At 41.8% G+C, this 26,646-nt stretch overlaps 1 protein-coding gene across 1 annotated transcript; it reads right to left on the minus strand.

Annotated features, from left to right (window-relative positions):
• Nucleotides 1–1,064: 1,064 nt before the first annotated feature.
• LOC120568258 (NLR family CARD domain-containing protein 3-like) lies at nucleotides 1,065–22,925 on the minus strand. The gene is made up of 10 exons (XM_039815652.1): nucleotides 22,774–22,925; nucleotides 18,712–18,831; nucleotides 16,866–16,919; nucleotides 12,465–12,590; nucleotides 12,294–12,347; nucleotides 6,064–7,975; nucleotides 5,185–5,358; nucleotides 4,474–4,644; nucleotides 4,144–4,190; nucleotides 1,065–2,248 (listed from the first exon to the last, which is right to left on the minus strand). Coding segments are annotated over exons 2-10 (3,219 nt in total). The 5' UTR covers nucleotides 18,713–18,831; nucleotides 22,774–22,925; the 3' UTR covers nucleotides 1,065–1,568.
• Nucleotides 22,926–26,646: the final 3,721 nt, after the last annotated feature.

The following is a 26,646-nucleotide window of genomic DNA, read 5'->3' on the forward strand; positions in this document are numbered from 1 at the left end:
GCGAACATACAGTGGAGCTGTAGCCTATGTTAGTTGGATGAAGTGTTACCATTACAATTAAATGTTGACACCAAATCGTTCAAATTTAAGTGTTCAGAGAAATCATCTTCACCATGAAGGTTCGCCACTGTTTGCCAAATTTTAACGCACCTCAGCTTACGTTAAATAACGTTAGATGAGAGTCAAACGTGCTAACGTTGGGTACAGTGCATGATGCTAGCTACTGCTAGTTAGCTAGCTAGCTAGTTAGCTGAAAGTACCTTACTTAAAACGACACTAACGAGACGCTTACATACGTTTGAACAACGCAGTGTACAAAACAAACGTTTTATATAGATATCATATTATAATTAAATGAATACTTACAGTCAACCACTCAAAGAATGTCCATGGCGATGGTAAATGCGCTGCCGCCGTAGTATAGCTGCTGCTTGTGTATATAAACGTGTCTGACGCTGGTATAATACCCCGTCTAAATACGCTACATCTGATTGGTTAAAAATAATTCTAAATCAGTATCTTGCCGCGCTATTGGCTCGACTAATATAGTAGGCAACCGCGTTTGCCTGTATATTTACGGTCGTGCACTATGATTTTCGGGGAAAATGTGCAACAAACGGGAGTGGCAACAGTTGTCATATCGTTGAGAATAAAACAATCGTCCCAACTTTACAAATCCAGGTTCTCCCTCCATGGGGATCATCCATTTCGAAAAGTAAAGCAGATACGGAACCTCGGCCCACCGTCTAATATGGTAAAACTTTATTATAACCATTGCTAATAAATTGTACATTGCTAGATAACTAAACGTAAGTTAATACTTATTATTAGTAAACATTATAAATCATCATTTCATTGTTTGTTGACAGTAAATTAACTATTAACCATAAACTTAAACTGGTCCAGAATTCAGCTGCCCGCATCATAACTCGAACCCCCTCCATCCACCACATCACTCCTGTCCTCCAACAGCTCCACTGGCTCCCGGTCCAGTTCCGTATCCAATTCAAAGTCCTCCTGTTTACATTCAAAGCCATCCACAACTCCCCCCCATATTTGTCTGATCTCCTCCAGGTTCCCACTCCCTCCTCCATACACCTGTCTGTCCCCTCTGCCCATCTCACCATCACAGGAAGCAGAACATTCAGCCGCTCTGCTCCCCGTCTCTGGAATTCATTACCGACCTAACTCAGAAACATCAATTCATTCCCCATTTAAAATTGCAAGTCAACACACATCTGTTTAAAACTGCCTATTCCACTTGATGTCAATTGCTCTGCCTCTTTCTGTTGTTTCTATTGTTGTTTTTTTCTTTTTTTGTATGTCTTATGTATCCTTGTACGATGTCCTTGAGTGCAGAGAAAGGCGCCTTTAAATAAAATGTATTATTATTATTAACTCAAATTGAACTATCAATTTACCATTGATTAGTGGCGGTTATTATAAAGTGTATATATTAGTGACTCCTTTAATGTATTGTTCTCTTGTAATTTGGAGTTTGATTTACAAAGAGATTGTTTGTGTTGGTCAGCAGTGTGAGTGTTTCTTTGCACAGGAGACTCTCCGTCCTACAGAGAACACAGAGACACTGAACCAGGCCACCCTAACCAGAATCCAGGATAAAGAGGTTCAGCGAATGTGGCGTTGAAGGTGTAGAGGTGAATCAGCATGTCAGAGGATACTCTGTAGAAGGACAGAGTCCCAGCAGGATAGTCCACATACACTCCTACTCTATCAGAGACAGGGGAGGAGGAGAGGTGTGTTTCTCTGTTACTGTGACAGACAGAGTAACCACCATCAGAGCAGAACAGACTCCAGGGCTGACCATTCCATCCAAACACACAGTCTTCACTGTGTCCTTTCCTCTTGATTCCTCTGTAAGTCACTGATGAGGAGGAGAGAGGGAGGACTGTTTGTATGTTATTGTGCCAGACAGAGTAACCTTCCTCATCAGAGCAGAACAGACTCCAGGACTGATCATTCCCTCCAAACCTGCAGTCTTCACTACCTCCTCTCCTCCCGATTCCTCTGTAACTCACTGCTACACGAACCTCTCCACTCCTCTCGACCTCCCAGTAACAGCGACCAGTCAGACCATCTCTACACAGCAGCTGCCACCAGTAGTCAAACCTCTCTGGATGATCAGGATATGGCTGCCTCCCTCTCTCTGCTGTCACCTTCCTGTTGTTGTCAGACAGTTTGAGGTCTGTGCTCACTGTGTTTGTGTCCAGTGTGAGTTCACAGGCCCCTGATGGAGAGAATGACACACAACACAGCAGCAGTTTATCATCTAAAACACCTGATGGTTTATTTGTTTCTTTATTAACAGACTGAATGTTAATTAGATCAAAACTTCACAATGAAACATCTCTTTGGATTAACGAGAATAGAATACAGATACACAAGCTACAATTTCAACTTCCTTCTGTTTTTAAATGTTTCTATGTAAAAAAAATTGTTATTCACACAAAAATAAAATAAAAGTTAAAACAAAACAGACTATAGTGTAATCACTCTCCTGTCTTTGGTCATCACCATATCTTATTTAATCTCTTTCAGCTGAAATCAGCTGTTTGAAATTATCACGTTATTGTGTTGTAAATAATCTGCTAAAATGTCAACTACTGTATATCAAAGATTTTTGAGCATCTTGTGTATGAACAGGTGGAGTATAATCTCATCAGGCATGATCTATTATATGAGCTCCAGTCTGGTTTTAGAGGTGCATATTCTACTGACAACTGTCTCATTCACCTCTTCGACTATGTGTGTCAGAATTTTGAGCAACAGAATTATGTTGGTATGCTACTACTTGACCTGCAAAAAGCATTTGATACTGTGAACCACAATATTTAGATTTCTAAATTAAAGAGCATGGGTTTTAGTAACTTAGCACTCATATGGTTCACTTCTTACCTAACAGATATGACACAAGTCTCTGATGTTGAGAGGACGCTCTCTGATCCACAGAGTATAACATGCGGGGTGCCCCAAGGTTCGATCCTGGGACCCCTGTTATTTTTAGTATACATAAATGACATATCAGCTGCGGTACGGTGCAAGCTGCTATTATATGCTGATGATTCTGCTTTACTTGTCCCAGGGTGTAATGTAAAATACATTGAAAATACTCTTGGCATAGAGCTTGAGTCTGCCAACCAGTGGCTGGTAGAAAATAAGCTCTCTATGCATCTGGGAAAGACTGAATCAATATTGGTCATGCCCCCAAATATTTATGCTCTAATGTAACTATGGTGCACACACAGCATAGTCATAATACTAGGGTAAGCATCCGCTCCTGCATAGCTCCTAGAGCTAATAATGCAAATAAAAATTATTTCTTTTACACTGGTATCATGGCATGGAATAGCTTGCCTACTGCTACAAAACTCCTATCATCACGAGGGATTTTTAAAAGACAAGTCAAGCAGCTTTTATGGAAAAATGTGAATATTTATTGATAAACTGGATAGTTTTTACAGCAGTTTTGTTTCTTATTTATTTTTGTTTTATGTGATGTAATTTTTCCCCGTCCTTAATACTGTATGTCTTTTTAGTCTGAGTTTGTCTGCTTCTTGTCTATTGTTTCCTGTGTGTAACAAGGACCGTTCTGGAAATAAGTATTTTACTTTAGCATGTCATCCATTTGGATTACTGTTTGATTTACTTGATCCAGAAATAAATCAATCATCCAATTAATCAATCAACTGGGAACTATATTCTCAGAAGGTGAAGCACTGCTACACAAATCACAACATGTAAAAAGGAAAATGTTGGCGGTACTTATTGGGAGCATTAGGCTAGATGGAGCCGGTTGCCTCCAGCATCTGTGCTAAGCTAGGCTAGCAGTGGGTGTGTCAGACAGAGTTACGACACACACGGAAATGAGAAGGGTATGTATGGACTTATCTAACTCTGGGGGATACGGTGACTAAGCTAAAATCACAATAAATTGGCGTTCCTTTAAATTATGGAAAAATTATCCACAGTTTGTGACTTTTGTTTCTCTGTGTGAAACGTTTTGACAATGTGACTTACGTTTTAACTGATGCTTGTTAGCAATTGGAAAAAAATACTTAAATACTAATCCCCCTGTAAGATGTTGTGCCTTGGTTTTATGAATCAAAGTGAAAGCACACTCACACTTCCTTGGACCAGGTTTCAGCCTCTGCTCTCCACAATAATCCAGTCTGGAGGAAGAAACAAAGTCAGAATGAATCTTCAGAAGCTTTCTCATCTCTCATTTTCAAAATATATCAAACATCTCAGGTTTCTAAGGTCAAAGATTAACTCTGAACATCAACATAATCGAGATGTCCTCAAAGTGATCCAATAACAATGTAAGTTATTAATAGGACTTGAGTCTTAGTGGGGACGAGATTCTCAGCACATCAGTTACTGTCTTCACTGTTATCACCAGGGCTGCTGGTACACAGTGTGAACCAACAGTGAGCTCTGCATGTCTGTTCATACATTGTGTCCAGTCTGCAGTGTGGATCCTCCCGTCTAGCTGAAAGCAGCTTCACTCCTGAGTCTCCTGGATGATTGTAGCTCAGGTCCAGCACTCTCAGATGGGAGGGGCTGACACTCAGCGCTGAGGCCAGAGAAGTACAGCCTTCCTCTGTGATCAGACAGCCTGACAAACTGGACACACAAACAAACACGCACATACACACACACAGAAAATGACTTGAATTTACAATAATAATGAATTCATTTTCCTCATGTCTTTCATCAGTGTACATTTCCTAATTTTTATCTTTTTTAACATACATTGACTTGTATATCAAGCAAAATTTAAATGGTTATTTGTTTAACAGAAACTGGATCCTGACCTGAGAGTCTCCAGTTTACAGTGTTGACTCTTTAGTCCAGCAGAGAGCAGCTTCACTCCTGAATCCTTCAGGTCGTTTTTACTCAGGTCAAGCTCTCTCAGGTTACAGGACTCTAAACTGAGAACTGAGGACATATCTTCACAGCTTCTCTCTGACAGGTTACAGCCACTCAGCCTAAAAATATGTACAGAACAGTAAAATAAACATTTCTATCTCTATTTGATATTACTTACACTTATATTTAGATAGGCATTACTTTTATCAAAGAAAAATGGTTAACTGACGGAAGAAAAATGAAAACAATGTGTGACATATCTAGTTCCCCCTTTACAGGTTTATTATTCCTGACCTGAGAGTCTCCAGTTTACAGTGTTGACTCTTTAGTCCAGCAGAGACCACCTTCACTCCTGAATCCTTCAGGTCGTTGTTACTCAGGTCCAGCTCTCTCAGACTACAGAACTCTAAGCTGAGAACTGAGGACAGAGCTTCACAGCTTCTCTCTGACAGGTGACAGACACTCAGCCTAAAATATGAACAGAACATAAGTGCAAAAATGTTTATCTGTATTTGATATGACTTATACTTATATTTAGGTAGTTACCACGAAAAGAAAAATGACAACACATTGTGAAAGATTTGGGTCACCCTTTACTCAATCATCTTATTATCACCACCAAGTCAACCGGCTGTTTCCTGGACTCTCTCAAAGAAGCGAGAGTGACCCTTCTCCAAAAGAAAGCCACACTCAACCTGTCTGAAGTTAGCAATAACAGACCGGTCTCTCTTCTTCTGTTTTCTCCAAAACACTCAAATGTGCTATCTCCAACCAACTCTCTTCTCATCTTCACCAGAACAACCTTCTTGATCCCAACAATTTTTGTTTCAAGGCAGGCCACTCAAGTAAAACTGCCCTCATTCCTGTCACTGAGCGGCTTGAAACTGCTGTGGTCATCCTTCTGGACATTTCTGCTGCATTTGAAACAGTAAACCACCAGAACCTCATCTTCACCCTTCAGGATCTGCGTCTCAGTTTCTGCACACTCTCTGATTACATCTTACCTCAAAGACTGCACCTACCCGGTAACTTTGAGATAATCTGTGTCCTGGGCCCCCTAACTAATCAATTTGTTGACTACATCTTGATTATTAGTTGACTAAAACATTAATTTGTTAAGAACAAACCTACACGTCTGATACAGTTAGTATCTTCAGTAATCTGTGCACTTACAGAGCTTTTTTGGAGGCTTTGACCACTGGCAACAGCCTCAGAAGAACATCCTCTGAAGCAGAGTATTTCTTCAGGTCAAACACATCCAGATCGTTACCTGATGACAGTAAGATGAAGCCCAGAGCTGACCACTGAGCAGGAGACAGTTTATCTGTGGAGAGACTTCCTGAACTCAGGTACTGTTGGATCTCCTCCACTAGAGAACGATCATTCAGTTCGTTCAGACAATGAAAAAGATTGATCCTTCTCTCTGGAGACAGATCCTCACTGATCTTCTTCTTGATGTAGTTGACTGTTTCCTGATTGGTCTGTGAACTACTTCCTGTCTGAGCCAGCACGTCTTTGAGGAGATCCTGATTGGTCTGCATTGGGCTTCTTTTTTTCATCAGACCTCGTAGGTTTTTGTGATTGGTCTCCACTGAAAGACCCAAGAGAAAGCGGAGGAACAAGTCCAGGTGTCCGTTTGGACTCTGTAAGGCCTTGTCAATAGCAAACCTATGGACCTTAGACATCATAGATTTTTTGCTGAAAACCATTCGCCCTTGTACACAAAAACCTTGCTCAAACATGACATTCTTGTTCCTGTTAATGACTGCGCTCTCTATGTGAAGAGCAGCTAGAAACTCCTGAACACTCAGATGGGCGAAGCTAAACATCTTGTCTTCCTCATTCTTCCTCCCACGCTCCTCTTTGAAGATCTCTGTGAACACTCCTGAGCACTTCGAAGCTCCATTGACGTCAATGCCACTCTCTTTGAGATCTTTCTCGTAGAAGATCAGGTTGCCTCTTTCCAACTGATGGTAAGCCAGTTTTGCTAATGACTCAATGTACTGAATGCACTCTTCTGGGTCATACTTCTCTTTTGTCTGATGAATTTGATAAACCAGGAATTCTGCGTACATCACAGTTAGGGTCTTGGGCAGCTCTTGTCCCTCTCTGGTTTTCATCACTTCCTCCAGAACTATAGCACTGATCCAGCAAAAGACTGGGATGTGGCACATGATGTGGAGGCTGCGTGACTTCTTGATGTGGGTGATGATTCTGTCGGCCTGCTCCTCATTTCTGAACCTCTTCTTGAAGTACTCCTCCTTCTGTTGGTCAGTGAACCCTCTGACCTCCGTCATGATGTCTACAAAATCAGAATGGATCTGATTGGCTGCTGCAGGTCGTGTCGTTATCCAGAGACGAGCAGAGGGAAGCAGTTTCTTCTTGATGAGGTTCATCAGCAGCTTGTCCACTGAGGTCGGCACTGTCACATCAATTTCAACTGCCTTGTTTTCATTGGTGGAGCAGTCCAGATCAAGGCGACTCTCATCCAGTCCATCCAAAACAAACAGAAGTTTGAATTCACTCTTGTCATAGTTGGTGTTTCCTGATGACTGCAGAGCTGTAAAGATGTGATTGAGAGCTTCTTTCGTGATGTCTTTGGTCTGCCAGATACATTCATGAATGAGCTCTGCAAAACAAATTTTTTTCCACTTCTTTAAATTCAGCTGACGGAAGGTGAAGGGCAAAACGAGATCGACATCTTGATTGGTTACTCTGTTACACCAGTCCAATACAAATTTGTGCACAAGAAACGTTTTTCCAATTCCTGCGATTCCATTGGTCAGTACTGTTCTTATGGGCCTGTCTTTTCCAGAGGGGTGTTTGAACATGTCACAAGGTTTAATTGTTGTCTCTGTATCTGTTGGATTGACCGCCTTAAACTGCATGACCTCATGCTGTGTGTTGATGTGTATGTCACCAGTAGCTCTGATGTACAGATGTGTGTAGATATCATCCAGAGGTTGTTCATCCTTCTTCTGTGTCCATCCCTCTTGTGCACACATAAACCCATCCTGAAGGTGTGTTTGAAGACGGCCTTGGTAAAATGAGATGTGTTGTGGATTTGGTACTGGAACAATTCCATCTGTGTGACATAAATAATAAAAAAACAACAACAACCTAGAATTAGGCGGTATATAGAAAGATTCATCCATTCTCACATGCATCAGTAAACACATGCAACTGAATATTTTGGTGGAACAACTTGTATGTCGACTGTAAACATTTACGACAGGTAGCTGCCCAGTACAACCACAGTGCTGCACTCATGACCATTGACCAACAGCTGGCATTGCTGACATCTACTAGTTAAAGGGGACATATTATGCTCTCCTGTATTTTCTGTCATATCTACAATGTTATAATGACGGATTTTCAAATAATGAGGCTAACGTATTTTAGAGAAATCCTGTGAGCTACTGTTTTGAACGCTCCAGTTTAAAAAAAATGTGCTACTCTGAGCTAAGTGTTATGCAACTCTAAGCCGGACTTCTATGATTGGTCATCTGCTCCAGGTAGGAACTACTGATGTATTTTTTTAGACACTGAAGGATCAGAACTAGACACAAAACCAATAGGGCTTGTAAATAATGAGGAGGCAGTGTGGAGGCTTGTCAAAATGAACCATCATTTGGCAGTGACATGTGTTATATACAGTATGTTCTACTATTACTGCAGTAGCTTTTGGTGCATGTGATGCATCAGCCCATCTCAGTACTTGTGTGAATTGATACCCAAGTGTATTGCTTCTCAGTCAGTGTTCTGCACAAACCAACTTTCCATTCAGTAACGGTATTGTTGACTACCAAGAACAGAGTGGCCACAGCTGGAAAGACAACGGACTGCCAGGAGAGATGGCAACCTACGAAACAGCTGGCAAAAAGATTCCCCCAGGGGTGAGCGAGAGGGGAGGATAAGCACCCCAGCCAGATGGACCAAAAGAATGATGATGAATGGCAATGGAAATAAGACAATTACGATTTGTGATTGAAGCAAAGTTTGCAAGAACCTGGGTGGACTAATGATACACCAGGTCAAAATGGAACGCATACAGACCGTTTGAGTGTCACAGCACACAGAAGCAACTCCTGGTGAGACGCAGGAGAAGCCAGACCCGGAGTCAACCCATAGTGCTCGGAACCTCCAGGTGACACGAGCGTCAGCCCCACGCATTTCAGAACATCGTCTGGTCAAGTAACCTCAAGCTAGCAAGGAGAAGAGTGGCTCCAGTTTAACAAAGACGCTGATTCAATCCTAGAAGCAACAGCCAATGGGGAAAGCCTCCAAGCACCTTCAAGCGATGATCACCATCATTGTCTTTCTAGCAGTAGAGAGATTTGGAAATAGAAATAAAATGGATAGAAATGACATTTCCCTTCAAATCAACATAGCAGAATGGTCAAAGTGGCAGCAATTTTTAATTTCAAGTCACGGACGTGAGGTTTTGGAGTAACAGATAAATGAGCAGTGGAGAAGTAACATTACAAGACAGAGAGACAGCCACTAAATGAGTCAAATAAACGTAATGCTTCATCCAGACAAAGCACATTGCTATCGCCACAAGAGCTTCATTTGGCATGTTTTCTGTGATTGATGTGGTGAGGGTTTAAGGTGGAGTTAGCAAGCTAACTTTAGCCAACTAAAAAGTCATCCACCGGCTGTCCGACTTGACCGAGGATTTTTGTCATGCACCCAGCTGCTGCCGCCTGCTCTCCTCGACTTTACAGGTGAGGCGCAGTTAATGTCTCCTGAGCTGCGTCAGGCGTCTCTCCTCCCAGCGAGTTGCTACAGTTTAAGGGACCACTGACGCATATTGTCACCTTGACAATTAACAACAATCGCCATTTTGTTGTATACCAATCAAATGACCATGGCAAACAGTTCAATGGCCTTTCTATCCATTTTATTTCTAGGGATTTTGTCTGGAGGAAAGGAAAGGAGCAAAGGTCCCATTCATCATGAGCAAGTGAATGACCAAGATCCTCCAGCTCAGGAAGGAGCTGAAGAGCCTGAAGTGACAGTAAAAAGAAGCGAGTGAAGAGGAGAGGAGCCCTTTCTGGGAGCTGTGCCACATCCTTCACAAAATATTCACTACCTTGACAAGAGCTGAGTGGTATCGCAGAGACAGGAAGGAGAGGGCCACTATACGGACTTCAATTTGCAGCAGACTCTTCCAAATCTGAGATTGACAGCTACCTTAGAGACACCTTTTGTGATGCAAAAAGGAAGAAAGATCTTGGTCAATTCAAGTCTTTGATTAATCCACCTTCACCAACCATCTTGAAGCAGATTCAGGAGGCGGTCAAAAAGGTACTAGCCCCCGGACCGAGCAGGGTACCCTAAAAAGTGTACAAGAAATGCCCCCCTACAACCATAACTGCCCAGGGCTATTCCACAGCCTCTGGATGATCCTAAAGGTCATCTGGAAGAGGGGTAAGGTTGCTCATTAGTGGGGGTGTGCTGAAGGGGTGTGGTTTCCGAAGGAGGAGAATTCAGAGAACTTTGACCAGTTCAGAACCATTTTGCTGCTCAGTGTTGTAGGAGAGCTATTCTTCAGCATTGTGTCAAGGCACCTGATAGGTTTCCTCCTAGGGAATGCGTACATCGACACCTCGTGCAGAAAGGTAAGATTCCAGAGGTACCGGGATGTCTGGAGCACACAGGTGTGGTCACGCAGCTGACACAAGAAGCCAGACAGAACAAGGGGGAACTGTGGTTGGACCTCACAAACGACTACAGCTAGATAACCAACAAGCTTGTTGAGGTGGCTCTTAAACAGCACCACGGCACAGGCATGTTTTGAGAACTCATACTGGACTACTACAACAACTTTCGTTTGAGGGTCTCCTCCAGAACAATATCAGAGTGGATAAGGCTCAATAAGTGCATGATCACTGGATGTACACTTTCAGTGATCCTCTCTGAGCGAGCGACCAATCAAGAGCTGGACACATGGGGCGACCTCTAGCTCACCCAGTAGAGTCTGCGCTTGAGGGCTTCCAGAGAAGAGTGAGCAGGTTCCCAAGAAGGTTGTTGGGTCTTCCTCAAGGCCTGAGCAACTCCGCCCTGTACGAAAAGAACAACATCCTGAAGCTCCCTTATTAGCAGCCTAAATGAAAAGTTCAGGGTGACTCGTACAAGTGAGGTCCTGCAATACGAGGAATCAAGCAACCCTAAAATATCCCATGCCAACATCCTGGTCAGAACAGGTCAAAAGTGGAAGGCAGCAGAGGCTCAGTCGAGACACAGCTCACTGGTGGACACAGAGACACATGGAAAGGCTGGCCTTTGTAGTAGCAGAAAAAACATGCTACAACAAGGCGAAGGGGAAACATAGAAGGGCCATGATCTAAGGGGAGGTTAGAGCATTTATTCGATGCCACTTGGATGGATGGAATATAGCAGCAAGGAGCCTGGGCAAGATGGAGGCAAGCAGTGGAGCTAAAGGTGACATAAGCTCTGGAGGGCAGAGCCCCAACGCATCAAGTTCTTGATTCATGTGAATCCATGGGAAAGTCAAGTCACCCGCATGCCCTCAGTCAAACCATTTCAACCTTTCATTAAAGCAGGTGGGAAGAAACAGCTTTAAGGACATCCCCCTCCGTTCTGCTCTCAACTTGGCAGGACTGGGAAATGAAAGTTGACCTGGGGAAGCAACTCTATTTTCCAGTAAATGTTGCTGTCACACCTTGAGGCAAGACATGGTGCTGCTCTCCGAAGCCTCAAAGCATTTGTAATTATTTTAGAACCTATAGTCCCTTGGAAAGAATACATCAAGGAATCTAACAAGATGAAAAGAGGCAAATACACCCAGCTGGTGGAGCAGTGCCGCCGCGAGAGAGGTGGGAGCCGATGATGCCGAGATGAACTTGAGGAAGCTGTTATGATGAGATGCTCATCTCTATCCAACACACAGTTCATGGCTGATCCTCCGTTAGCTTTACACTGAGTCCCATGTTTGTGTGCTGACAGCAACCTACTCCAAATGGCTTTATTGTTCCCAATTTGTACAGATTTTATTTGCATGCAGAAGAAAACCCCTTTACCTTCAGAATAAAATCTGGTGATTTTGTCTCATTACAAATGCTTTGCACAGCACATCTGATGTACAGTGGCTTCAAAAAATATTTAAATATTCAAATATAAGAAAGACGTTTTGACAAAATTCGTACACACACACACGACAAAGACAATCCCACTTTAATAATCTTTTGCTAATGTACTTTTAGTTTCTTCAAAACCACTGGCATCCACTGAAACAGAAATAATGTAATTATTACCATCCACTTTTTATTTGATTGATCCAATTTGCATTAAAATGCACACTCCTCCCTGTCAGACTCACTCTGTCAGTAGTACTTCAGTCTTGTTATGTTTAATTAGCAGACACACACACACAATACCTTTGGTTTTGGGAGAAACGGCTTTCGTCCCATCTGTCCTGTCAGGAGATGTGACTGAAACACAAACATGCAACAGCTCTTGAGAAATGCAAAATAATTGAAGGAATTTCGTTAAATACAGTTTAAGCATGTACATAGTTAAACATAAATAAGGCTCATTGGAAACATTACCAAATGTGTTGCTGACATTAAGCGTTATGTTTCCTCCCACTTGAACGTCTGCAAACTGAGGTGAGCTGACGACACTTCCATACTGGGCAGTGACTGCTGTGCTTCCTTCTCCCCTCTGAGTTTCAGCTGATAGAATAGAATAGAATGCCTTTTATTGTCATTATACACATATACAATGAGATTGAAGCAACTCCTTTTCCAGTGTCAACAATGGAAAAAAATAAGTAGTGCAAAAGATAAAAGGGGTGGGAGCGGGGGTAAGGTGCACAGTTATGGGACACTATATAATATATAAAAAATAGAAAGATGAATATAAAAATGGTTTGTATAGGCTACAGTGGAATATGCAGTGTGAAATAATGATATAGCACAGTAATGAAGTTTGAACCCACGCCGCTGCAGGACTCAGCCAACATAGGGCGAACGCTCTTACTGGGTGAACTAGAGGCCGCCCCAGCGTAAGAGTGCTCTTGAGTGTGTGTAGATTTTGTTCTTAGCTAAGAACAAATCCAAGATGAGAAAACATTAGTGAATGTCAGAATAAAAAGTGCATAAGTGGGGTTTAAGAACAAATTTCTTCGTAAGAACAGTTGGTGAATGAGGCCCATTAAGCCTAACCTAAACAGTTATTGCTAATACCATTTTTCAAACAGTACGCTGACGGAATGTAGGTTATGTAGGTTTTCGTATGTTTTTCATGTAGGCTAGGCTAGCCATTGGCGATATGGTTACTGTGACGGGGCGCATGCTGCCGTCACGGTAGCGATGCTCTCAAAGACGTGTTTGGTTAGCGGGTCAATATGCTCTGTTACTTATCATACTGGTTTCAAATCATCTGTTAAACTAGCCATTCATCAAATTCCTTTGTTTAGTCTTTGTGGCTTACCGGCATCTGCTCTCTTTTGTTTTAGTGTTGACGAACTGACCGAAGAGCCGGTTCATTAACCCGACTCGTGTCACTGAGCCGGGAGAATCGAGTGCCATACGTCAATGAAGCGACTCACTACTGTTTTTTTCTTTTACTTCATTCGTGCCGTTGGCATTATATATATGTCAATGGTTGTGTAGCTGGTAGAGTAGTCGTGAGCAGGTGCAGACACTCAGAATGAGTCAAAGATGACGTAAAAAAGATGGGCCCACAGGCAAAACAAACAATTATCAAAACTAAAATTAAAGAAAAAATACTTTCACAAAAAATAAAAATTCAAAAAATTCAAAAATTGTTAAATGATACAAAGATACAGCTGTATATAAGTTGACTTTTCCAAACTAGTCACCAGAGCCTTCCACAGACTTACGTCCTCCCTCCTCTAGCTCTCTTGAGCAACGCAAACAGCCAGCCTATAAAGAGCTGTAGCGCGCCCCTGGAATTGGAACATACCAACAACACTACAATACAGGGGTGGCTCAGGCGAGTAGACAATAAAAGCTAAAAACAGCCAAAATTAATAGATCTATTAGTTTAGAAATTTACCGAAGATTAATTATATGATTCAACAAAACATTTCACAAAGCCACAAGATACCTTGACGGCCAATAAAATAATTACTCATAATAGCGTCATTTAAACTCGCCGATCGCAGCAAACTTTCCTTTATAAACAAAATAGTAATGGGACAACCGACTCTTTTACGGGAGTCGGTTCAACCAGACGGTCGTTGGTTGGCCTACCGAGTTAATAGATTTGGTTACCAGTTCCCGTGCCTTGCCCGCCAGTGATCCGTTTAACATAACTATCAAGATAACATTACGTGTATTTGTATGTGATATAAGCATAATACTTTCCCCTTGGTAACGTAGCATATGAATTTCCATGAACACAATTCTAAAATGCACGAGACATAAAGGCTTCTGCTATCGGTTGATAACTCAAACTTGCCGAGAACCTAGACACCCGTTTGATCACATGACTCATGCATTAGGCACGGTTACGGTCTTGTTCAGTAGTCTGGTGCCTCCTGGTGACAGCCTACCTATCACGTAACAAACATTTAACTTAACATAACTCCTAAAATAACATGACGTGCATTTGTATGTGATATCCATCAATAATGTAATCTATTAATTTGTATGTACACAATCATCTAAGATGCACAAGAAATAAAGGCTTCTGCTAATGGTTGATAACTCCAACTTGCCGAGAACCTAGACACCCGTTTGAATATAGACTCATGCAGTACCCTCGGTTACGGTCCTTAGGGTCTTGTTCAGTAGCCTGGTGCGCGGTCTCCTTGTGACAGCCTAGCCTAGCTACCACGTAGCAACATTCACTTCTCTAACATTTAACTTAACGTAACTACCAAGATAACATGACGTGTATTTGTATGTGATGTACTGTACTTCCCCATCGATAATGTGTGAATTGCCGTGAACACAATCCTCTAAGATGCACCAGAAACAAGGCTTGGCTAATAACTTGCCGAGAACCAAGACACCGTTTGATTACATTAGACTAGAGCGGGCCCGCCGGTTGCACGGTTACATTAGACTCAAGCGGCCGGCCGGTCGCACGGTTACATTAGACCCGAGCGGCCGGCCGGTCGCACGGTTACATTAGACTCGAGCGGCCGGCCGGTCGCACGGTTACATTAGACTCGAGCGGCCGGCCGGTCGCACGGTTACATTAGACTCGAGCGGGCCAGCCGGTTGCACGGTTACATTCGGTCTCCTTCGGCATAGGGTCTAGGTAGCTCATTTCCTGATTGATTCTACCACCACCACTTCAGTCCAGTGGAGGCACTAATGAGCTAGATTACTACACACACAGTAGCAGAAGAATACCTCAACAGTTACTCACAGCTGATGTAGCCAGTGCATTTATTTATTAATTTTGAACGGTAAACAGTCAGTTTAGTCCTGTTGTAGGCTCCTTTAGTAGGTGTCCTACAACACTTTTTTATGGACACCCTGCAGCCAATCAGAATCAAGTATTCACCCAGACCGTAGTATAAGGAGTAATAATGATCTGTACATATACAGAAAATTATATTTGGACGAGCGAAAGAACTACAACACCACAGAATTTAAAGGGCCCATTGATATATGGGGAAATATCTGGAAATGAGATGAAGACTTTAACAAATGCTGAGTAGAATGAGTTCAGACTAATGCAGCTTTATTGACACAACAAACAAACAAACTTTCATAAAAGGGAGAACAGTTGACATGCACCAAATGTATATGCCAAGGTTTCTCTCCAAGAAAGGGAGATAACCATGTGTACATACTCCTAAGAGCATGCACCCATAGTGTCTCTACAAACAAATACTTTTTGTCCTCACACAATCCAAGCTATGTATTTCAGTGGAACAGTTTACTTCCAAACTTTTATGGCCGATGCTCCTAATAGATAATAGACATTCCCATCTATTCCTATCCTCAGACTAACCTTCTTGTGTAGTACCCTACATACAAGATATGAAATACACTTGAAACATGTATGCTGAAATATCCAACCTATCACCCATATTATGAAAAAAAAACACTTTTTCTGGGATTTGGGGTGTTATTTTGTGTCTCTGGTGCTTGGAAAAGAAACCATCCATGCTGTGCGATACGGTTTCTGTATGTACCCTGCCTTCAGTCTCCGGGTGAGCTGCTCAAAATCTGCACGGCTTTCTACGTCACTAGCCGAAACGAGGGGGCAAACCGCTAGCATGCTAGCGCTAGCTACTGAGCATGTGCGACTGCCAACAAAGATGGTAAAAAAAAGTGATGTCTCACTCCGTAGCTAAAACAGAGACCTGAACACAAGGTGAAAATATAGGAGCTAAAGCAATGTGCAGTACAACGAAAATATGGTGTTTGTTGAAAATTAAACCATGTAAACCTATTCTGGTACAACCTTAAAATACAATTATGAACCTGAAAATTAGCATAATATGTCTGCTTTAAAAAAATAGATTTCAATGAGCATTAGAGGCATTACATGGACGTAGGGAAATGTAAGACCCGTTTCAAATGATTTAAGACCTAGAAAACAATACTTCAGTGAATTTAAGACTTTTTAAAGCAACAGCAAAGCACTTTTTCCGCTTCAGTCCCCCTAGAAGTTGGAAGCGGAATTACCCATTACCGCTGTCATATGTCTCATTCGAACTACAGATCCGCTACCCGATCTGGTAAACTTGCATAGTGCGGTTATAAACGATAGAGGGCTGCAAAGCGAATGTAGAAGTGACATTCACCCTGTTATGAGTTGATGAACCACTGAAAAGATTTTGGAAACATTATGTTAAGGTTCAAAAGAATCTTTGGTGTTGCTTTAAGGCCTAAAGTTTTGAATTAGAATTTTTTTTTTGACTTTTTAAGACCCCACAGAAACCGTGATGGTAGAAATGTGACAAACTTCAAATGCTTTGCACAGCACATCTAACGTTTAATAATCTGTTGTTAAAGTACCTTTTGCGTGAGGAGAGGAAGCTCCTCTGTTCCCTGAAGTTCCTTCAACATTCACTGAAACAGAAAATCATGTGATTACTACTGTTTTATACTTGATTGAGTAACCCATGAATGTTTTTATCAAAGGAGTCTGGTGGCTTTGAAGAGAGCAGAGATAACGGCTTCAGTTCTCTGTCGTAAAGGGCCGTCTGACAGCAAGTTAAAGGGATGAAAATATTCTAAAATAGCCTACACTTAAACCGATGCCGATGTTTTTATGGGTCTAAAATGCGTTTAGCTGCTGCCATCGTGCACAGCAGGACATTGGTTAGCTTCTGTGTCAGTACTCCTGCCTGCTTCACCAAACTGAAATCTACTGGAGCTAACACACTGACTATGGAGAAGTAGCTCAGACAACCACACCGATAAAACCTCTCAACTGTCCCTTTAACAAACACTGATGAGTCTCCTCTCTTTAATGTGGAACTCTCTGCTGACAGATCCATCAGTCTGCAGTGATATGACTCAGAATATTACTGGAAGTGCTGCAGGTATTTTACAGGATGTAAAGGCAAGGGCGTAAATCTGATCTAACAGTAGGGGCGGACAATAAACATAAAATTTCTGAAGAGCAATTTTTGAAGGGGACACAAATAATACAGCCACAATTATACTCGTAGAAGACATGCGTACACTGAGGAAAGCCTTAATACCATCATTAGTGTAGCATGGAGACTGTACCATTATCCTTCTTTTCACTGTTTCTCTTGATTCAATAAAAAAGATCTTGCGTCCTCCACATAAATATTAGGTTATGTCTGGGACAGAGGATATATACTTAACTGATCAGCCACTTAATTTCATATTGAGCAAAAAACAACTGTAGATCTCCAAAATTAACCCTAATATAAGTTCACACACATAACGTAACGCTTATCGCCGTGGTAACGTTAGTTGTAGTGGGTGCATTTCTATCCAACAAGCTAGGTAACGTTACACTATATTACACTAACATAGAGAACTTTTTTGTCATGACTAATTCATTAATTACTCAGCATCATTTCTATATGAGAACAGAAAAACTTAATCTGATGTTTAATGTGAATAAGACAGCTTTGAACCGTCTACTTACTACATTCCTGTCACTACCGATGTGACTGTCACCGTGAGTGTAGCGCAGATCCTAAAGCATGCAGTGGACCAAACCAGAGGCAAGGGAGGGGGGACTCAAAATGTTTCTAAACTTAAAAAGCACTTTTTGGGGTTTGTATTGTTTTACTGCTTACACAGATATTTAAGTGTACATCATTATGTTATTTACAATACTCATTGTTTTAATGATATTTCTAGGGGGGGGACAACCCTTAGATGGGGGGGGTCGTGACCCCCCCGACCCCCCTGGGATTTACACCCTTGTGTAAAGGTCTGAAATGAACTGATAATTACTTGATCCAGCAGGCATCTGAATGCTATAGATGAATGCATCAACAACATTGTTAGAACGTGTACAGAACATGATGCAATGTTAAAGGAATATGCCACCGTTTGTTGAACTAGGGCTTATCATGGTCTACCCTGGCTGTAGATAGGTGGGCCAACGCATTTTTTGTCTCAGTGCAAGTAATTGGGTTATTTTTTTGTCTTTTGTTGGCTCACTTTTACTCACAACATGCTAACCGGCAACAAAGGATTCCATTCACTACGCTAAGCTAACTAGTGGCGGCCATGCTGGTGTTGCCCCGGACTAAAACAATGCATGCACAAAAAATGCGTTGGCCCACCTATCTACAGCTAGGGGAGACCGTGATAAGTCCCATTTCAACAAACGGTGGTGTATCCCTTTAAAGCTGGGACTATGATGACTTACTGAGTCTCTGCAGGAAGCTGTCCTTTAAACACTAAAGGTGGATCCATGGACCGGTGGCTCTTGATGGACACACAGCTGGGTTCAGGTTCAGGAGAGTCTGGTATCTGCTGTTGCTCTGGGCTTCAACACAAAGCACACACACACACACACACCTCATAATGTTGTGAATTTTATCATGAACATCAAGGGTTTAGTTTGGAAGAAATTGCTGAATTTGTTTACACTGCTGTATCCAGTAAACTGTTTTATTACAAAAAGTTTGGTGTCAACAGAGCCAAAACAATGTGGGAGGAGATAGGTTCAAGAAGTGTTGCAGTTTTTGCAAAAAGAAGAGTGATGGACTTCAAAACTGCTACTGGGTAAAAGCAGATTATAGTTTCTCCTCTATTGGGGCTACAGTTTGACATAAGTTGTGACGTTGCAGTATGTATGGTGGATTTGTTATGATTTTCTTGTACATATATAAAATTATATACAACTCCTCGCCACCTATCAAACTGTCTTGAGACGGGAGAAAGTGCAAACCAAGGCAGTAAAAGAATGAAATGACTGATGTTGTTTGTTCAAATGCTGCCTTTTGTAGAGATATGATTATTCCCTGCAAACAAGTAAAGATATACCCTAATAATAAACCATGGGTGAATAGGTCTATAAAAGATAGTATACAGAAAAAAGGCAAGCTCATAAGCAAGGAACTGCCTCTGATCTACATGTAGCCACCAAGGAGCTTAAAGTTGAGATATCTAAAGCAAAACAAAGATATAAGTCTAAACTTGAAAAAAGGATGGCGGAAAACAACCATCGAAAAACTTCACACAGATATTTAAAGGAGAATTCTGGTCGATTTCAACCCGTAGCTCTGTTGTTTGTAAATTAGGAGTACTGTCAGTAGCGAGAAAAACAAAACCAATCGATGCCGCCTACACCGTGTTATCCTCCTGCTAGAGTTAGCACCCAACAGGCTTAAACAGGGCTTGAACGGGGAAAGTTTTAAACATGTTTTTAGCCTCTAAACATGTTAAAAATGCCATTACAAGTGCTTAGCTATGTGCAGTTATTCCTTCCGAGGGAACACAGCGAATTTGACTGCAGCAGATGTGACAGAAAGGCATACAAGTTTTGTTAATCCATACCTCTGTTGATTTACTGTTTTCCGGTGAAGTCAACACTAGTCGATTGCCGATCTCATACAATCCAATATTCCAAAATGTGTTTTTTCCACAAAAAAACGATTTGCCGAGGTTCTCTCCATAGTAATGAGTATGTATCAACAGGCTGTAACCTGACACCCCAGTGGAGCCAGCAGAGCTGCAGTTCCAGAGTTCAACAGCTATCGTGCATGCTCATAGGTAACCTTCAGCTTCAGTAGTTCAGTGATTTAAGCTGGGGCTTGACCACAAAGAGCTTTAAAAATGAACAACAGAATCTTAAAATGTATTCTAAAGCAAACCAGTAGCCAATGAAGGGATGCAAGAATAGGTGTAATGAGGTCTCGTTTACGAGTTAGGGAGTCGAGCGGCAGCATTTTCAACCATTTGTAATCTGGAGAGGGAGGCCTGGTTAATACCTACATATAAAGCATTACAGTAATCCAGTCGAGATAAAAGCACGTATAACCCCCTCAAAATCAATGAAAGATAAAAATCGCTTCAGTTTGGTAAGCACCCTGAGTTGAAAGATCCGTCTTAACACCAAGGTGAGTTACCATGGACATGACATAGGGTGTCAGGGGACCCAGGTCCAATTGGGAGGCGCCAAGAGAACTGCAGGGTCTAAATATCATGACCTCGGTTTTCATTAAAATGTAAAACGTTTAAAGCCATCCAGGCTTTAATGTCATATAAACAATCTAATCATCTTTTTAGGGAATTGTCACCTTTACTTTTAATAGGCAAGTGGATATTTGAATCATCTGCATAACAATATAAACTGGTGTTATGTCTCTTTAAGATGGATCCTAGGGGAAGCAAATGAAGTGAGAAGAGAATCAGCGCCAAAGGACTCCACATGTCAGAGGGTGAAGTAGAGCCACCAAAACCAACTTTAAACACTCTCTGATAAATATGATATAATGTAGTTCCTTTAATCTCCACGGTGTGCTCAAGATGAGAGATAAGAACACTGTGGTCGACATTGTCAAATGCAGCTGTGAGATCAAAAAAGCATAAGGATTGCAGAATCTCCAGAGTCTGTTGAGATTAAAAAATCATTAAAAACTTGTATTAGTGCAGACTCTGTGCTATGAAATGCTTTAAAGCCAGACTGGAACACCTCAAGGATACCATGCAGATCTAAAAAAGATTGTAACTGCACGATAATTGCCTTCTCTAAAATCTTAGACAAAAAGGAAGTTTAGAGATCGGACGATAATTTTCAAGAACTAAGGTGTCCAGATTTGGCTTTTTGATAAGGGGCTGCACCACTGCCTCTTTAAAACAATTTGGCACATAACGAGAAGTAAGACTGCTATTAATGATTGCTTGGATGTTTGTTCCAATAGTGTGCCACACCTCTTTAAAAAGACGAGGTGGGACAATAATAGTAGGACAAATTTAAGGTTTAAAATGTGTAACAATATCATTAAGGGCCAAGAGGGATACAGGCTCAAACTTAATGAAGACTGCTGCACACACTGTGGAGATGGAAGGTTCAAAGGCTGGAAGTGAAATGCTTACAAACTGGACACAGACCGTAAGGGTGAACGGAGTTATGTCTGGTCAGCTTTGCTGTTCCACAGGCTCACCACAGGGGTGCGTAATTTCAACCCTCCTGTTCATCCTATATACAACCATGTGTCAGAGCAAATATGTAAATAGGACCATCATTAAGTATGCAGACGACTCTGTCATAGTGAGCCTGCTCCATAAAAATGACAGAGGCCATGGACCAATAATTGAAGACTTTGTCATGTGGTGGGAGGAGTCACACCTTCAATTGAACATATCCAAAATATGTACACTGATTTTGGTAAAACTCCAGGATATGAGGCCAAAACTATAAATGGTCAATTAGTGGATCAATTTATTGACGCTAAATTAAATTTCCAGGAGAATTGTGAAACTGTTCGTAAAAAAAGGACAACAGCGTCTATTCTGCTTGAGAAAAAACTGGTGAGTCCCTGCTGCACCCCACATCCCTGTATGCTACACAACTACAGCGGATAGCTATGGCCATCCTAGAAGATAGCCTACACCCTTTTAATAGGGAATTCCAGTATCTCCCCTCTTTCAGTTTTTCTTTTCTCTCAGATGTTTTGTACATATTTGTGTCTCACTGCTGAGATTCCAGAAAGTCATCTGCAGTTTGAGTCCCAACATGGCCGCTGTATGACAGCTGTGGTGATTAAAATGGAGGCCTATCTGTTTCATCAAGAGGCGTTTGAGACAACTGATACTGTGTAGGCGGCGTCTAACATGTGACCCAGGTGTGCTGGTTTCCCCTGATCAGACAGGTTGGTCCTGTTAGCTGTGTCTCTGTTACTAATTATAGTCTCAACTATTGTTTCCTGTCAGCTTCAGACTGCGCTCAACAGAGAGGAAAGAATTCATTCTCACTACCATGTTTCTCAAAAGCTGGGTTGAACCAGCAATGTTTGTTAATTTTAGAACCAATTAAATCATGGTTTAACTTTAAATCATGTTGTAGAGCTGGACGATTATTCAAAAAGTATTTGAAATCCCTTTAAAAACAAAGCACCGCCTGTGTAGTCATCCAACATGGAGGAGAACTCAAACTCTGAGTTAACTTAGCAACAGGAGCAGCTTAGCAACAGGAGCAACTTGTCTCCGCTGTTTTAATACATTCTGGCCTCATTAAAGATGTCACCCAATTAGTAACTTCAGCTGACAAAAGGTAAAATGTTCAATTAATCACGAGTTTTATTCTAAGCCATAACATCCAGCACTATCATGTTGCCCCAAACTTTAAAACTAGCTTAAATGAAAAAAGATTACATTTAAACCTCTCTTTGAACATAAGTTGTAGGGACAGACTCATTTTGAAACCAGAGTGCAAAAACATAAGTGAGTGATAGATATTTAGGAAAGTGAGCCGTCTTCTTACCAAGTTGTAAAGTTTCTCAATCCACAGCCCGGCTAAACAACTTTTCCATTCTGCATAACATCCCAGCTTCTCTCGCTGTAGAAGTGAAGAACAAGTTAGGTTAGTCCAAACTGACGGGGCAACTTGTTGAATAATCTGGATTTTATCACTTGCTATCTGATATCATTAAAGGCAGTCTGGGCACCAGTTGAGAATAAAAGAGGGAGCGGCTCCTGAGGTTGGACTTTGACTTCTGCTCCTTTTATGAGAGCCGTGAAGTTAATATTAACTAACCTGCTCTTTTTCCTCCATGCTTTAATGTTGAAATTAATTTTCCTCACCGTGTCTGTTTGAATAGTTACTAGTTACTTTAGTTACTCCACTACATTCATCTGTTCCAGCTTTAGTAATAGTTACTTTAGTTACTCCGCTACATTCATCTGTTACAGCTTTAGTTACTAGTTACTTTAGTTACTCTGCTACATTCATCTGTTAAAGCTTTAGTTACTAGTTACTTTAGTTACTCCTCCACATTCATCTGTTCCAGCTTTAGTTACTAGTTACTTTAGTTACTCCACTACATTCATCTGTTACAGCTTTAGTTACTAGTTACTTTAGTTACTCCGCTACATTCATCTGTTACAGCTTTAGTTACTAGTTACTTTAGTTACTCCACTACATCTATCTGTTCCAGCTTTAGTTACTAGTTACTTTAGTTACTCCACTACATTCATCTGTTACAGCTTTAGTTACTAGATACTTAACACATTAAGATTTCTGCACACAGAACACATGTAGTTTATAAAATCTGATTTATTTTATTTTAGTACTGCAGCCAGATAGAGGTAGGAAAAAGGAGGAGGAGGTGGAAGAACAATATAATGGCTACAAGGCCAGCTGAGATGATGAGACCATTAAACACACAACTGGTTGGATCCTTTACACACACTACAATGGTTTAATACTTTAACTACTTAACTAACTAGCTTACTTTTCAGAGCTATATGAAGGAATGCTTCATGAGAACTCACACTCGCACACACACACACACACACACACACACACACACACACACACACACACACACACACAAACACACACACACACACACACAAAGACACAGACACACACACACACACGTTACACAGGACAGGTATTAATCTTCCAGTGAAGCTACGTGACAGACGAGTGATCAGAATCAAAATATGAGAAGATAAAGACGTTTCTATTGTTCAGCTCTAACGTCAGGAGACGCCAGCAGTCTGAAGACGAGGAATGCTGCAGGATACACACACACACATATACACACATATACACACACACACCCAGCGGCACGTAGTTTATAAATCTGATGTTTGATTCTAAAGTAAACTAGTCAACAATATAACGACTACAAGTCAGCTGAGATGATGAGACTATTAAACACACAACTGGTTGGATCATTTACACACACTCTCCTGATTTTTCCATTTTCACAGTATTTTTACAGTGTGGTATTGGTACTTTTACTGCAGTAAAGGATCTGAATACTTCTTCCAGCGCTGCATGTCAGGAGATGAGCTTCAGTAAATAATGCTCCAAAAGTTAAGTTCAATTTAGGCAAGACAAAAACTGGCCTGGCCATTGTTAACGGGGTGACCTCTGCCCCCCAGATACCTGAATGTAAATGGGTTACCAACGAGTCTACTCTTTACCGGCACCACCTCTTTATGATAATCTCATGCAGGTTTTCTCATGCAGTGTTATTTCAACTATTCTGAATTTGTGTATTTTGTCGAAGACACATTCAGCCTCAACAAAACCCTGCTGTCCTACCTGAAGAAAACAAACTGTCCCAGCCTATCACAGATCAGCTCCACAAAGGCGACACCCTCTTTGCTCATATTAGGATTTCCTGGCTCCAGTAACTGCCAGACAAACTGCAGGTTTGAACTTGTCTCTTCAGAAACCTGTGGGTGTGTTTTCATTCAGTCTGTAGTTCAGAATTAAAAGACTGCTCTGCTGTCCACCAATCCAAACCAACACTCATTCACACTTTGGATACACACACCTGCAAATCAAAAACACCTCTCTGAGGAGTACAACACAGGCCCCACCTCCCCAACATGGATTCTCCTAAAATTGGGCCTCATTCACCAATAGTTTTCTCTTAAATATGTTCTTAAGAAGGTTTCTAAGAAAAGTTTACGCCGGATTCATGACGTGTCCTTAAACAGCAGATTTGTTCGCATCTGTGTTCTTAGGATTGATGAATCCCACGTCTTCGTAACTGAAATCGCGTGCCAGTTGTTCCTAATTAGCATAAGAAAACGCCCCAAAAATTCCCATATAATGACATGACACTTCCTGTGCACCTCCTGGGAGACAGGTTGTCGGAACTTGTCGGAGCCACGGTGGAGGAAGTACTGAATCTCAGTACTTAAATAAAAGTACAAATAACCAGAGACATATTTACTTTATTTACTTTGGCTTTTAAGAAAAGTTCCTATCCTAACCATGAAAACGGAAATATGTTGTTAGAATCGGAATGCGGTTGGTTTTATTCATGGATGTATTTCATTTTCTTTAACCATGCAAGTAAGCAAATAAAGTGTGTGAAGCAGCGCAAATGGGGAGATATGAAAAGGTCCAGCCAAATAAATAAGATATGAACGCGTCTACGCAGCCTGGTGGAGGAGTAAACGACGCTGTGGAGAGAAATAGATGGCAACTTTGATTTAAAAACGGGAATAATGAAAAAACAAACATTTTCATTTTCACTTTTACCGGAGGCTGTATTACCGAGGGTCAGCGGCGCTGCGCCCGGGCTCTGGAGCACCGGAGCCGGCTTGGATCAGCGGTGCCCCATATATACAGTATCTACGGCAACCAAACTTTACTGGTGAGACAAACGTGTGACGGTCAGGAAGACGTTTTGGCAGAGGGGGGAAACTGATCAGAAAATGTAACGGAACATTGTAGAAATGTAGTGGAGTAGAAAGTATAGATAATTTCTGCAAAATGTAACGAAGTAAAAGTCAAAAGTAGGCTATGCACTATTGAGTCTACTTAAGTAAAGTACAGATACGTGAAAAATACTCACAAGCCCCCGGATAAGCTACGTTGGAGTTTACCCCGGTGGACGAGAGGGTCGCCTCCCTACGCCTGCGGGTTGTGGGGGGGGGAAACTCTGACTGTTGTTTGTGCATATGCACCAAACAGGAGTTTGGAGTATTCGGCCTTCTTGGAGACCTTGAGTGGAGTCCTGCATGGGGCTCCAGTGGAGGACTGCATTGTTCTGCTGGGGGACTTCAACGCACACGTGGGCAATGATGGAGACACCTGGAGAGGCGTGATTGGGAGGAACGGCCTCCCTGATCTAAACCAGAGTGGTTGTTTGTTGTTGGACTTCTGTGCTAGTCATGGATTGTCTATAACAAACACCATGTTCGAACATAGGGATACTCATAAGTGTACTTGGTACCAGAGCACCCTAGGCTAAAGGTCAATGATCGATTTTATAATCGTTTCATCTGATCTGAGGCCGTATGTTTTGGACACTCGGGTGAAGACAGGGGCGGAGCTGTCAACTGATCACCATCTGGTGGTGAGTTGGGTCAGGGGGTGGGGGAAGACTCTGGACAGACCTGGTAAGCCCAAACGGGTAGTGTGGGTAAATTGGGAACGTCTGGAGGAGGCCCCTGTCCGACAGACTTTTAACTCACACCTCCGGCGGAGCTTTTCGTGCATCCCTGTGGAGGCTGGGGGCATTGAATCCGAGTGGACAATGTTCAAAGTTTCCCTTGCTGTAGCTGCGGCGAGGAGCTGTGGTCTTAGGGTCTTAGGCAGGCCCGGATTGGCTAATCGGGAGCACCGGGAGAATTCCCGGTGGGCCGGTCTGGTTGTTTGGTTGTG

Source organism: Perca fluviatilis, chromosome 1, assembly GCF_010015445.1.
Source record: "Perca fluviatilis chromosome 1, GENO_Pfluv_1.0, whole genome shotgun sequence".
Lineage (NCBI taxonomy): Eukaryota > Metazoa > Chordata > Actinopteri > Perciformes > Percidae > Perca > Perca fluviatilis.